The following is a 14,624-nucleotide window of genomic DNA, read 5'->3' on the forward strand; positions in this document are numbered from 1 at the left end:
TTTGGAAAAAAAAAGAAATATTAATGGATTCCTTGCATGTGAGGAAAGATACAATTGCTTATTATGAAATTCCCTACTAATTGAAAATATTATAATAGAGAAATGAATTGATCAAATCCAATTTTTTGTGTGTTACTATTATATAGGACTAATGCATCCATACTATTATATAGATGTGATGCAGACTAAGTAGAGACGTATCCTGATTGAGTAGAGTAGTTACAATTACACATTGAAATATTATAAATACTCTAATGGAGATCTTATTTGGCAGGTTATAGCTCTGTGTGGTGCCTGCTTAGCCACACATAGGACTTTTTTGTAATGTTATTTTCAAAATGACAATGAGACAAAGGGGTTGTGACCTCAGATGCAGTGCAGATGATTCCAGGGCCTGTTCTACACAAAATACAAAATGTCAGGGTTGCTAGCACCAGCTGTGGCAATAAGCAGATCAGAACCCCCACAACCCATGGGCTCTATTTTGACTATCTCACCACATCTCACTTACAAGTCTTGTTTAAATTAATCCGAGATGGAAGGTAACATACTGAATTATAAGTGACAAATAGCACCTCTCTCCAAACCCTGTGTAGCTGCAAGCACTATAAGAAGTGTTACCCTCTGAATATATTATAATAAATGTGCTGCGCTTCATCTAGAACAATACATAACCAAATCTCTATAATAAATATGTGCTTAAATAATACATGCAATCAAAAAAGTGTTCACAATGAATCTTCTTATAAATAATAGTTATCTGGAAGTTCAATGATATATTCCGTGGTGCACTTGGGACAAATCTTGAGCACTATATACGTGTGATTCCACATTTGTGCATATTTGAACACGGAATATATGATTTAACTTTCCAGAGGACTATTATTTATAAGAAGATTCATTGTGAACACTTTTTTGATTGCATGTATTATTTAAGCACATGTTTATTATAGAGATTTGTTTATGTATTGTTCTAGATGAAGCGCAGCACATTCATTATAATTTAACATACAGAATTATGTTAGCTTGGAGGCAGAATACTCATTCATGTTTAAAATCTTTTCAGGAGGTCCCGGCATCAGTCTTCAATTTTGGGTCACAGTGTATGTTTTTAAAAACAAATCGATACTAATGGACTATCTTCCACATCTGGCCAAAGGCAGGAAAGAAGCACTAGCTTCCACAAGTTTGGCTTCTAATGGAGCATCTCACTCGATGTCTGGTGATGATTAAGGTGACATCTAGAATTATGGAGTGGTGACCAGCATAACCACAGTAGAATGAGGAGAATGATGGCACAATAGAGGGGGATGTTGAAAGAAACTTTTACACTTTTCTGTCATTCTACTTGGTGTCTGCTTACAGGTCCCAGGTTACGAGTAGTAGCTTGTGTCCTGGCTGCCAAGCAACAGGATGCAGCTTCTCTCCTCTTAGCATTGGCCTGTGTTTCATTTGCTAGGTAATGGGATGTAATGGTCGTACCCCGGTGAGGTCGGGTGCCGCGGTCCGTCGCGGGCCTGTGCAGACACGTCGGGTCCTCTCCTCCTCGGGTCGCACACAGAAGGTGACGGCTCCTGGTGTCAGTGGCCGGAATCGTGCTGCGCAGGCGCGTTGTCGATCGTCGGCGCCTCTCTCTTTGCCGGGAGATACGTCCTGCGCAGGCGCGCCCCGTAGCTCCGCCCCCTCTAGAGCTAGCGCTCGGCTTAAAACCTCCGCTCGTTAGTTGATCGGCGTCCCACTATTGATGTAGGTGGACGCTGATCAACTCAGCACGCCACACGCTCCCTGGACCTCAGCAAGCCGTATCACTGCCGCAGACCAGCAAGCTCCAGCCTGTGCCACTCTGCCACGAGCTCCAGCAGAACTGCAAGTACTAGATGTAGAAAGAGCCAGCTGGCTCCAGGTCTCACAGACCAGACAGGATTATTGTCAGCTACTTCTACTTACCAACTGCTGTACTGTTCTCCTCCTATACAATCATCAAACTCCATATTGCTCCTCTCATGGTGATTTAGCCGTATGCTGTACTGTTAGTTATGCAAAAGCTGTGTCACTCAGATAATACTGATTAGCCTCTGCTGTGTTTTCCCCATCTCATGCTGAACTTAACCATTCCAGCACTGCTCACCTCATGCACCCAGACCATTGCCATACTGTTTATATCATACTGGTTATACCCACTGCTGCGATTAACCGGGTATAATCGTGTCTACTCAGCATCCTGAAACCCAGCGGGAAAATGATGTGAAGCAGCTCCCTCTCAGTCTCATACAAAAACGGGGCACGTGAGGGCAGCTGTTACTCTGATACCCGTACCCAGATACCGCAGTTGTGATCCATATAGCAACAGGAAGACCCGGTCCGGGGCGATTGTTACATGGGATGGGGCTCTGCTTGGCTAACATGCTGGTTGATGGAAAATGGGGCAGAGCTCCTTTTAGCTCCCCCCAGCACTTAAGCTGGCCTAACATCGCTCCAATTTCAGCCAAGGCTGTGTGACCCCCACCAGCACCCTCCCGTTTAACAAAAGGCAAGTGAAAAAAGAGCCAAGCCAAAAAATTACACATTGTGAAACCTTTATTTTCCCTAGCTCCCTTACCGGTTGCAGGGCAACCAAGCATGGCACATGCACCCCAGTCCTGGGATTGGTTTCTGCCACAAGAGGCACCTTATTTAAAGCTCTACATGTTTGGCCTTTGTGCTTGTGATAGCATTTCCTGATCGGTAGTACCAGTAGATGCTAACACACAACAGAACTATATAATAAAAATACGGAGTAAGTAGCTACTAGTCTCCCCTCCAAAAAAAACTTTAAAACCATGTAAAATCTGACTTTGGTAATAATGTTGTTTAGCTGGTGAATATTCTTTAGTAAAGCAAATTGGATATCAAATGAGTCAGTAGGTATTGGTTTACTCATCATACACTACTTTTAATGTATTAGCTATCCCCAATATATTTCCAAATATGTAGAAAAAAGTTCTGAGATTTGTCCAAAAGTTGATAAATATATATAATTATTTTTTTTTAAATCTCCAAATGTCAGCTATGTTAAGCTAAAAGAAGCCTATTAGGCATTTGAATTAGACTAAATTGTCTGAGATCCAAAAGTTTGTGTAACTGAAATATGACTACAAATAAAGATTACATTAGATAAATGAGGCAAATGTAAGTTCACCATTAGTGAAGATGATCTTAACTACAACCTTTCAATCCCCTGAGTGCAGACAGCTTAGCTTTATATTTACCCTCAGCCATGATCCATAACATTGATATGGACCCTGTGGGCCTCTGCCCCTTTAATTTCTATCAGTGAGCTAGACTTCAAGTGGCTGCTGGAGGCTGGGATTAGTGCAGCTACATTTTGAATTGATTGGGGCCAGAGCGTACATGTGCACACGGAAGAGGAGTGGGCCGGGTCCATGTGGGAGGTAAGATCATGACTGAAGGTAAGTATAAACCAGGTTTCCAGCATTCACTAATGGTGAAGTTTTCCTTTTAAACTATATTAAAATGTAATTGATCCAAGATTGCTCACCAAGAAACATCTGAGAGCAACAAACAATTACATGTTTAAAGGTATATTCTTCTATTCTTTTTTAGGTACATCCATAATACAAGTAACAGCTGTTGATAATGATGATCCAGCAGCTGCCAATAATGCCAGATTGGTATACAGCATTCTTCAGGGACAGGCCCATTTTTCAATTGAAATAAAGTCAGGTAAAAAAAACCTTAGGCATGAACACTCATGCATTTGTTTTCTTGTTCCATTAATATTCTTCTATTGCAAAATACTTATGCGGAGTCAACCATCATACTCATATTTTGCTTTAAGTAGTTTTCCACCAAATAATTATTGATTTTGTTCAAATCTATACATGCAATTAAACGTTAACACATAATACTGCAATGTGCTTTATGTTAGCAGTTGTGTTACTTTTATTAAAATGTATCTAGAGAGAATATTTCTGTTAATGTTGAAGGATTAGTACCTTTGTCAGATTTTTATTGCTATGTCCCTGTTATTATATGTTGTCTCCACAACAGGAATAGGGGGGTGCACTTGTCTAATGGGTACACAGGTTTTGGTAACAGCTGTCTTAAAGCGAGGGTCTAACTTGGGGGGGGGGGTGTCCCTTCACTTCCATTGTATCATCAGGACAATGTAAAGAGAAATAGTACACAGAGGCAAAAAATGGGTTTTACCCATTCCCAACTCTATCCAAAATGAAAAAAAGTTTTGGCTGTAGATATACGTTATATAGACAGTAGGGATGCACCGATACCATTTTTTCCAGACCGAGTATGAGTACCAATACTTTTCCTCAAGTACTCGGCGATACCAATTACCGATACCTTTTTTTAGCATCATGTGACAGTTTTTCTAAAACAATGCAGATTGTTTTAACAATGCAGATTGTTTGAACAGTGGTGGAGTGCCAGGGCCCAGTCACAGCTGCAACTGCTGCCACACTGGTAGTTCTGCCACTGACTCCAAACTGTAGTGGAACTACAAATCCCAGCAATACATTATACAGCAAATCAAAAAGGGACCGACTATAGTGGACTTTAGATCCCAGCAATCCTTTATACAGCAATGTAGAATAATGTGAAGCTACATATTCTGTGTTGCTCAACAGGGCTGTGTTTCATTTCAGGAGGTTGTGCGGGGTCTGACTAGGGTTGTACGCAGTCTCAACTGGGCTGTGCAGTCTCTCACCAGGGCTGCATGCAGGTCTCCCCAAGGCTGCATCTTGGTATCACCATGGCTGTATTCTGGTCTCACCAGGGCTGCATGTAGCTCTCACTAGGGCTGCATGTGGACTCACCAGGGCTGCATGTGGACTCACCAGGGCTGCATTTGGGTCTCCCCAGGGCTGTGTTCGGGTCTCACCAGGGCTGTATGGGTGGGTTCCAGGCTCTCCAGGGCTCTACTGGCAGGTGTGGGGCTCTCCAGTTCTGTACGGGCAGGTGTGGGGCTTTCCAGGGCTTTGCCAGTCTCTGCTGGCAGCGGGAACGAGATGTGCAGCTGCACCAGCACTGTCAAATACTTTTTTTCATGAATACAAGGCATGCTCTGGTTAAAGGAGGGTAGATGGGGACAGCATCTGTCCCTCCTTTCTACGTCATCCTTGTGCCCATTGAAAACAACATGTTTTCTGAATAGAAGAGGTGCCAAGTGAGTGACTCCCTGTGTTTTTCAAGAGAAGACATTACTCCAACACTGCCAGAACAGGAAAGCACTTACTGTATGTGGAAAAGAATATTACATTGATTTTGAGACTCCCCCGCAGCCATCTATATGTGACATAATTACAGGTAACCAAGCTGGCCCAATGTAAATGTTAAAAATAAATTATTCCTAGAGTTCAGCTTTAAAAGAGCAACAACAGCAACTACAAAAGGTAAAACACTTGTTAGCTGACATCTAGGGATGCACCGATAACAGTTTTTAGGTATTGAGTACGAGTACTGATTTTTTTTCAGTACTCGCCTATACCGAATACCGATACCGGCATCCCGAGATACGATGACTCGCCCAAATACTATCGGCACCAATACCAGTATTGGTATTGGTGCATCCGTACTAACATCTGATATCACTAAGCTCAATTTTTCCTTCAGTGATGAATAATGAGTTGCTGTCTGATTTAAGGGCTTGTTCACACCATTTTCAGACCAGATCTGGATGCATTTCTGCAAACACACTTATGCGTGTTTTTTATGTGTTTTTAATGCATTCCAGTGCATTTTTTCTGTCAGTTGGTGTGTGTTCTGGTGCATTTACATGCATTTTTGTGTGTTCCAAACCAGAAAAAAATGCAGCATGCTGAACTCATTTTGAAAGCTATGTAACTGAACACAATGGTGTGGACTAGCATTGCTTTTAACATTGGAATGACTGTGTATGCATTTTTAGTGCAGGTTAAAAACCTTCTGGTCTGGGTCTGGTCTGGAGATGATGTTCACACCATGTCTGGATCAGATCCAGACCAGAACTTTTTTGTCTGCAACTGAAATGCATCCCAATGTATTCCTATGGTATTTTTAGCCTCTGTTCACACCAGTGTAGTCTGTTCTGGGGGGGGGGGGGGGGGGGATGCTGCATGCACAATTTTTCTGGTCTGTAATGCACTAAAATGCATCAAAACCTCATGTAAATACACTGAAATGCACTGTACTGCACCTGAAAGTTCATTTAAAAAAACCCTCCAGAACCCATCAAAAACGCACTGCACTGTGTTTGCAAATCTGATCCAGATCTGGTCTGGACATAGTGTGAACAAGCCATTACTCTGGTGGTTTTAACTTGGAAGACTGTATATTTATGCATAGCATATTTTTAGATAAGACATTTTTGAATGGGCACAACATTTCCATGTGTGCTTTTGAAATTCTAATTTTAGCACAGAAAGACTTCTTTGCACTTATATAGATTAGTGTTTGTGATATAATAGACAGTTCAAATACATATACTGTTAGTTTACTGTTTACTTGCCAAAATAATTTGTAATATTGGTCATCAATTCTTTAGATACATTGACCTCTGCTAGTCCAGGAGTCCAATATGCTACTTCCTGGTTAATCATTATTGTTTTCTGGGTCTGCTTTATTTCTTCCTGGGGTCAACTTCTTTCTCATTAGACAAAAATGATGATGCTGATTCAGAGAGCAGTGATAATGGAAACCATCAAGGTGAGCTAGGAAGCCTAAATGCTCAAGCAAAAAATAAACGTCACATATTTGACTATGCAATGTACATTTGCAATGGCATAACAATAGTCACAGCAGCCTGAGAGACTTATATGGGGCCTGGCGGGGTAAGGGGGCCACATAGGGTGGCTGTTGAAGCAATTTAAATATATACAATCTGTGTGCATGGGAAGATAACACAAAATCATTATGTGTGCCCCTGTGACATTTACAATTAAAAAATGACCTCACGCATAGCAGGAGACTTGAAAAAAGTAACAAACAACTTTTTCAGGCTGTGCAGTAAGGAGAGTTTGTTTATTTTTTTTAGCAATGTAGATGAATTTCCCTTGGAGCTTCTGGACATCCTGGCCAGCACTTAAATTAGTCCTGTTTGCCTAATGCAGTCTTCCATAGGCTGTCTTAGTGTGTCTCCTCAGATGAAAACACTGATAAGTTTTTGTAGTTCTGCAAAACAAATCCCATGCATTATAGAAGTGGGTATTAGGGTTATAGGGTAATTGTGCACAAACAATTATGTCAAATTATAAAAATGTGATGGTCATTAAAATTGCCACTACAACTCTTTTTTAGTTTTCTTTTTACTGACAACTACAATACCTATTTTCAGAATTTGCTTGTTGTGGTGGTGAAATAATTTACACTGAGGCCCTGATATCTGAGTTACTGAACTAGACTGGTGAGCTATGAGGACAGAGGGGTTAGCTCAAGAATTCATGTTGAAAGTTAATTCCCTGCATGGGTGACCTGCACTTCCTTGATAGGTTTTGTCCATAGCACTGGCCCTTAGTATGCTGCCCCCTAGTGTGCTGACTATGCTCGCTGTGCTCCTGTCACCTGTCCTTGATTTGGAAATACTTTATGTTAAGATCAATGACAGTACGGTGATTGCCTCTTACTGCCCCAAAATTATAATAGCAAAATGTTGCTATTAAGTCCCATGAGCTGTAGTTACACCCCTGTGCATTCGTTATATAGAGACTGGCTAACTAGAATTACAATTCCTTTGTCAGGTAATACCGTAACCAAATATGTATTTAACTGTATCTTTAGCTGTTTGACTGGAATGTTCCTTCAATTGATGTAATGACAATACATACCACTCCTCCACAAAGAAACATAAATTTACATCTATAACAAATCTACCTTTATTTCAATACTAAAAGAATCGGAACTGAACAAACCTAGATATAAAACAGTTTTGTTCTTCCTTGGCATGTTAAGACCCCTTTACATTGTTCTTAAGAGTATCTAACTACTTGCATATTTTGGAAATGTGTTTTAGTTCCCAACAGGAGCAGAGGTATTTACTTACATACAAGGTAAAATTGCTTTAAAAGCTTGCAGGAACATTTCAAACAAGATGTTTTATCTGATGGGCATTAGGTGAAATAATAGCAATATGGAAATAACTTGTTTAAATTCACTACTTAAGGTAACAGCTAAGATGACAACCGGTAATATTCTGACAATATATAAGACATGCTAAAAAGTTATAATGTCATTTTAAAGTTTAATGGTGATGATGAATGTAAAATAAAGAGCTATCTACCCCAGTAGAAAAAAAAATACCTGTCACAACAAATATTCAGCAAAATAAAAGTGTAATGTTTTTTTTTAACTTTTTTGGAGCTACTTGTCTCTACAGAAAAATAGTCTGTCTTATGTTAACAGAACATCTACAAGTAACTTGAGGTTATACAATGTGTTATGAAATCTATCCATATACCAAACCAGAAATGTGTAAACTTTATATGTTACCCATGTTCTGAAAATAAGTATGAGCATCAGGTTTTGGGTTGTGAATGGAAGAGCAAAATAAGCCAGATGTGGCCAGTTCACTTACGCGCCCACCGGAACCTCCAACTGATGCAGTCAGCAGCCATTAATGTTGCTGTGGTATTACTACCAACATTAAATAACTGTTTCTTCAGCAGCTTGATTCAGATTGTAAATAAGCCAGTGGGCATCCCAGATGATGTTATTGACCAAATATGGCCATGTTGAAATTTGGTTAATGATATCATCCAGAATCCCAGAACTGGTTTGTTTACATTTGACACCTGGCTGGTGACTGTTATTTGCGATGGGAATAGAGGTTGGGGAGCATTGCTATTGCAGCAGGTCATTGTGTCATTTCATCATTTTGCTTTATTTCAGGAGCATTGTTTAAATTTTTGGAAATGAGTAGCTGAGCTACTATGTACCACTTACTCATTCATATAGGGGGCAAGCTGGATATCTGGGGGGATCCCTTTTTCCAACAGGGGCTTCCAGATCCTGAAAAGTCCCCCTCACAGACCCCCATCCACCAGGACAGGGATGTGTTGATGAGGCCCCTGTCTGCATCAAAATAGGAATAAGGTGCCTTGACGGGTGGATGGCTTTACACCCCATGGCAAGGTACCCTTCCAATTTTGAGGACATGTGGCCTGGCATGGTTCAGAAGGGGTGGTGCATGTTCACTACCCCCCTTTTCCTGGCTGCATGCCTGGATGAGAGTCTGGCATGGATTTTTAGGGGGACCCCACACATTTCTAAACAATGGGTACTGTCCCGTTAAGAAAAAATTTCATGGGTTCCTCCTTTAAAATCCATACCAGACTCTTATTCACACATGCAGCCTTGCAGGCCCGGAAAGGGGCAGCGAACATTTCCCCCCCTCCTAAACCATACCAGACTACAGGCTCTTAACATTGCAGAGTACCATGCAATGGGGGATGCAAGCCTTCCTCCCTGCAAAGTACCTTGCCTATGCTGATGGGAACAAGGGCTTAAACCCCACATCCCTGGACCAGTGAATGTGGGGGTCTGCAGGGAAATTTATCAGAATCTGGAAGCCCACTTTAAAATAAGGGGATCCCAGATATTGTAGCCCACTACCTACATGAAAGAGTATGAAGCACATAACACCCCTTGTTACTCAAAATGTTAAACAGTCAAAATAAAAACACAGACACCATTAAAAAAAGTAATTTATTCAGACACTGTAGAAAACTTTCTGTTAAAAAAAGAAAAAAATAACAATGTCCCCCGTGTGAATTCTACCAAAAATCCAGCAATGTAGATCCACTGTCAATCATGATGGGGATGTCTCGATGACCTGCTGCTATGGTGACCCACTATTTGACGATCTACTCCTGTCTCAAATGACTGCTCTCCAGCCAGCTGCTGAATGTCAACAAACCAGTTTGGTTTCTCGAGTGACAACATTGACCAAATGTGGACATTGATATTTGGCCAATTATGTTATCCGGGATGCCCAGCTAGTTTGCTGATTTTCAGCAGCCGGCCATCAAGCTGTCATTTGTGAAGGGAATAGCAGCAGGAGAAGATCATCTTTGCATGGGTCGTCATGTCAGCAGGTGTGCGGGCGTCACTTATTATCATAAACAATGAATCTACATTGCTTGACAACATTATTGACATTGTATTTACATTGGGTGACATTGTTGATTCTACTTTTTTAATAAAGAACTTTTTCTAAGATGTCTGTGCTTTTACTTTTTTAATAAATAACTTTTTTATGGTGTCTGTGTTTTTATTTACTTTTCAACAATTTTTTGTTTATATGCACAGCAAAATACTTAAAGGGTAATAGGCACAAATAATGGAAGAGTCTATTTTGAATGCATGTCAGCATGTACACATCATTAGTAGTCTGTAAAACTGAGTGAACACTCGGGGATTCGTTTTTAAATCCAGTAGCTAGGTTCTTACACATACACAGAAGGCCTGGATTAACGTAGGGGCGGGTGGAGCTGCCGGTCTAGGCCCTCCCTGCAAATATGCCTGGCCGACCCGGATCTCCCTGGTACCTTGGTCGGTGACCGGCCACAATCAGGCATCAGCGGCCCTCTATTCAGGCATATTAGAGGGCCACTCACTCCTCACTAGGGCCCAAAGAGGCCCCAGCGAGCGGCCCTCTAATATGCCTAAATAGAGTGCCGTTGATGCCTGATTTTGGCTGGTCACCGTCTGAATAGGGAGCCGCACCCCGTCACTCCTTGCATACCTGGTGAGCATGCACTGACTACCCAGAGCCCCTACTAACCACCCGGCGCCAATAATGACCACCCAGAGCCTGCACTGACCACCCAGAGCCCGCACTGACCACCCAAAGCCTGCACTGACCACCCAGAACCCGCACTGACCACCCAGAGCCCGCACTGAATACCCTAAACATACACTGACCACCCAAAGCCCATGCTGACCACCCAAAGCCTGCACTGGCCACCCAAAGCCCGCACTGACCACTGCACTGACCACCCAAAGCCCGCACTGACCACCCAAAGCCCGCACTGACCACCCAAAGCCCACACTGACCACTGCACTGACCACCCAAAGCCCACACTGACCACCCAAAGTTGGCACTGACCACCAAGAGCCTGCACTGACCTCAGAGCCCATACTGACTTCCCAGAGCTGGCAATGACCACCCAGAGCCTGCACTGACCACCCAGAGCCCACACTGACCACTCAAAGTCTGCACTGACCACCCAGAGCCCTCACTGACTGCTCAAAGCCTGCACTGACTACCCAGAGCCTGCACTGACCACCCAGAGCCTGCACTGACCACCCAGAGCCTGCACTGACCACCCAGAGCCCACACTGACCACCCAAAGCCCGCACTGATCACCCAGAGCCCACACTGACCACCCAAAGCCTGCACTGATCACCCAGAGCCCACACTGACCACCCAGAGCCTGCACCGACCACCAAGAGCCCGCACTGATCACCCAGAGCCCACACTGACCACCTGGAACCCGCACTGACCACTGGGAGCCTGAACTGACCACCAAGAGCCTGCACTGGCCCCCCTGAAAGCCTGCACTGAACACCAGAGAGCCCACACTGGCCCCCCTGAAAGCCTGCACTGGCCACCTTAGAGCCTGAATAGCCTCCTGAGAGCCTGCACAGCCCCCCCTTGAAACCCCACACAGCCCTCCTGAGACCCTGGAGACATCAGGCCATTAACCTGGAGCAACACAGAGTATGCAGCTTCATATTATTCTGCATTGCTACCGCAACGACAACTCGTTATGTATATAAAAGACACCTATCCACAGAATCTCTTTCTTCTGTTCAAACCTCACCACCATGGGCATGACCAAAGAGCTGTCAAAGCATGGTACAGACAAGATTGTAGACCTGCACAAGGCTAGAATGGGCTACAAGACTATCAGCACAAAACTTGGTGAGAAGGAAACAACTGTTGGAGCGATTATTCGCAAATGAAGGAATACAAAATAACCATCAATCACCCTCGGTCTGCAGCTCCATGCAAGATTTTGCCTCATGGGGTAAGGATGATCATGAGAAAAGTGAGGGATCAGCCCAGAACTACACGGGAGGAGCTGGTGATCTCAAGGCAGTTGGGACAACAGTTACCAAACAAACCATTGGTAACACAATACAACACCATGGGTTGAGATCTTGAAGCGCCCACAAGGTTCCACCCCTCAAGAAGACACATGTACAGGCCCATCTAAAGGTTGCCAATGGACATCTAAATGATTCAGAGAAGGATTTGGAGCTAGTGCTGTGGTCAGATGAGACCAAAAGTGAGCTCTTTTGCATTAACTCAACTCGCTGTGTTTGGAGGAAGGAAAATGCTGACTATAACCCTAAGAACACCATCCCTACAGCCAAGCACAGAGGTGGAAACATTGTGCTTTGGGGCTGTTTCTCTGCTAAAGGTACAGGCTGACTTTTCTGCATTGAGGGGCCAATGGACAGGGCCATGTATTGTAAAATATTGGATGAGAACCTCCTTCCCTCAGCCAGAACACTGAAGATGGGTCGTGGATGAGTCTTTCAGCATGACAATGACCCAACACAGACCGCAAAGGCAACAAAGCAGTGGCTCAAAAAGAAGCACATTAGGGTCATGGAGTGGCCTAGCCAGTCTCCATAGCTTAATCCTATAGAAAATTTATGGAGGGAGCTGAAACTGCAGTTTTCCAAGCAACATATACATAATGAGTTGTCGTTAGGAGCACCTTCTTAAATTGACAGGACTAATCTGTGTACCACATAGCCAGTCTGTGGGAACAAGAATTATTGTTGGTTGGTAGGGGATCAGATACTTATTTTACTCACTGAACTGCAAATCAATTTATAACATTTGTATCATGTACTTTTTCTGGATTTTTGGTCGATAGTCTGTCTCTATCATTTAAAATACACCTATGATAAAAAATTATAGACCTCTCATTTCTTGTGGGCAAACTTAAAAAATCTGCAGGGGATCAAATAATTTTTTGCCACACTGTTATATATTTTATCTGTCATCCCAAGAGCCATGATGCGCAGGGTTATTGTCCCACACAACAGCTCAGGCCTCCGGCCGATCAGGTATGGCAGCCACTTAACGTGCAGCCTTCCTGGCCTTTGCATTCTGCTTATAGATCCAAGGGTTGGCCCACCCCTATGGGGGGCAGGACAGAGCTTTTCCTTATCACTCCCCAGGCCCATCACCAGCTTGAGCAAGGCACTGCCATGTTTGCCCTGCTACTTCCGCAGCCTAGCTGAGCTAGGGGTGGGGAGCATATGCAAAGAATGAGCCATAGACTAGAGCGCAGCTAGGCACCATCATTCAACTAAAGCCCTGATTGAAAATACAGACTGATAGGCGGCACTTGGGCACAAACTACTGCCTGTTATCAGGGTTGGTGCAAGGCTTTTTCTGCCCCCCCCAGTGCCCTAAGGCAACTGCCTCTGCAGCCTTACGGTAGTGTCGGCCCCGATTGTAAAATCATGATTTAGGAACACAGTAGATTTTTGGCAGTTCAACAGGTAGTTTTCTGAATTTTCAGCATTTGTAAAGAGTATGGCAATTCAACGGGTAGTTTTCTGAATTTGCAGCATTTTTAAAGGGTAAAATCAGGTAATGTGATTGTATTGTAGAGATGTAAACAATATTTTTATCATTAACATTTTGAGCAGACACTTCAGATTATTTTTCAAATGCTGAATGATGGTGCACTTGAAACGAGAGATTTCTGTTTGATTTGTGTTTTTTTTCTAGGAATTATTCGTGTTGCTTCACAAATTGATCGAGAAACCAAGGATCACTACCATGTTATCGTACAAGTTAAAGATATGATTGGTAATGCAGGGGCACTTTCAGCCACAGCAACTGTAACAATTCAGGTGTCTGATATTAATGACAATGCACCAAAATTTCAACAAAGTAAGTAAATTATGCAGGTGTAGGTATTATTCGTCATACTTGGGCATTTGGATTTAGACCTAATGAAGTATGAAACCTTAAATAAGTCCTGTCTGAGCCCCATTTAAAATTTAAAAGAAATAAAGCGGAGGTGTTGTTCACATAAAGTCATGTACACATCTGAAGTCACATTAAGTCATCCACATGTCTGAAGTGCTTTTAACTGTCTCATGCATTCTTTCCCCCTACCTTTCAGTTTTCAAATATGGAACAAATTATAACTAAAGACATTCTGTCAACAGAGTAAGGGTGGAAAGCTTCTGCATATGTAAAGTGAAGGCACCTAGAGCATCTGGGTTATACTGCATTCCATGCCTACTGCATCCCAAGAACAAGTGCATTTCCACACAGCTCTCTTCTTTTTTTTGGTAGCAGGAGCTGTAATAATATATTTTACCTTTACAACAGGGTGCTAAGCAAGTAACACATTTATTTCAGAGTGGAAATTAATTTAGTTCTTTAAATGTAGATGTTACATAACTGAATAGGGGGCCTGAGATGATGAGGGTGGGCTCTCTTACTGTCCCATTCCAAACACCCCTGAATAGGAGGAAGGGAAGTGTAGTGATTGGAATATAATTACATATTCACTTTTTCAACAGTCCCTATTCACATAAACACACCTAGATCTGAGAATTTTTGTACAAAACAATTAGTTCAGTAGGCAAATACA

General features: G+C 42.6%; 1 protein-coding gene across 1 annotated transcript in view; it reads left to right on the top strand.

Moving 5' to 3' along the window:
• The window catches only part of LOC108798573 (cadherin-19-like), an 82,755-nt gene that overhangs the window by 30,219 nt on the left and 37,912 nt on the right, over positions 1-14,624 (top strand). Inside the window, exons 4-5 of the mRNA XM_018570334.1 lie at positions 3,604-3,723; positions 13,748-13,912. Of these exons, the coding sequence (XP_018425836.1) occupies positions 3,604-3,723; positions 13,748-13,912 (285 nt within the window). The remainder of the gene's footprint in view (positions 1-3,603; positions 3,724-13,747; positions 13,913-14,624) is intronic.

The sequence above is a fragment of the Nanorana parkeri genome, unplaced genomic scaffold (assembly GCF_000935625.1).
Source record: "Nanorana parkeri isolate BGI_ZX_2015 unplaced genomic scaffold, ASM93562v1 scaffold1509, whole genome shotgun sequence".
Taxonomy (NCBI): Eukaryota; Metazoa; Chordata; class Amphibia; order Anura; family Dicroglossidae; genus Nanorana; species Nanorana parkeri.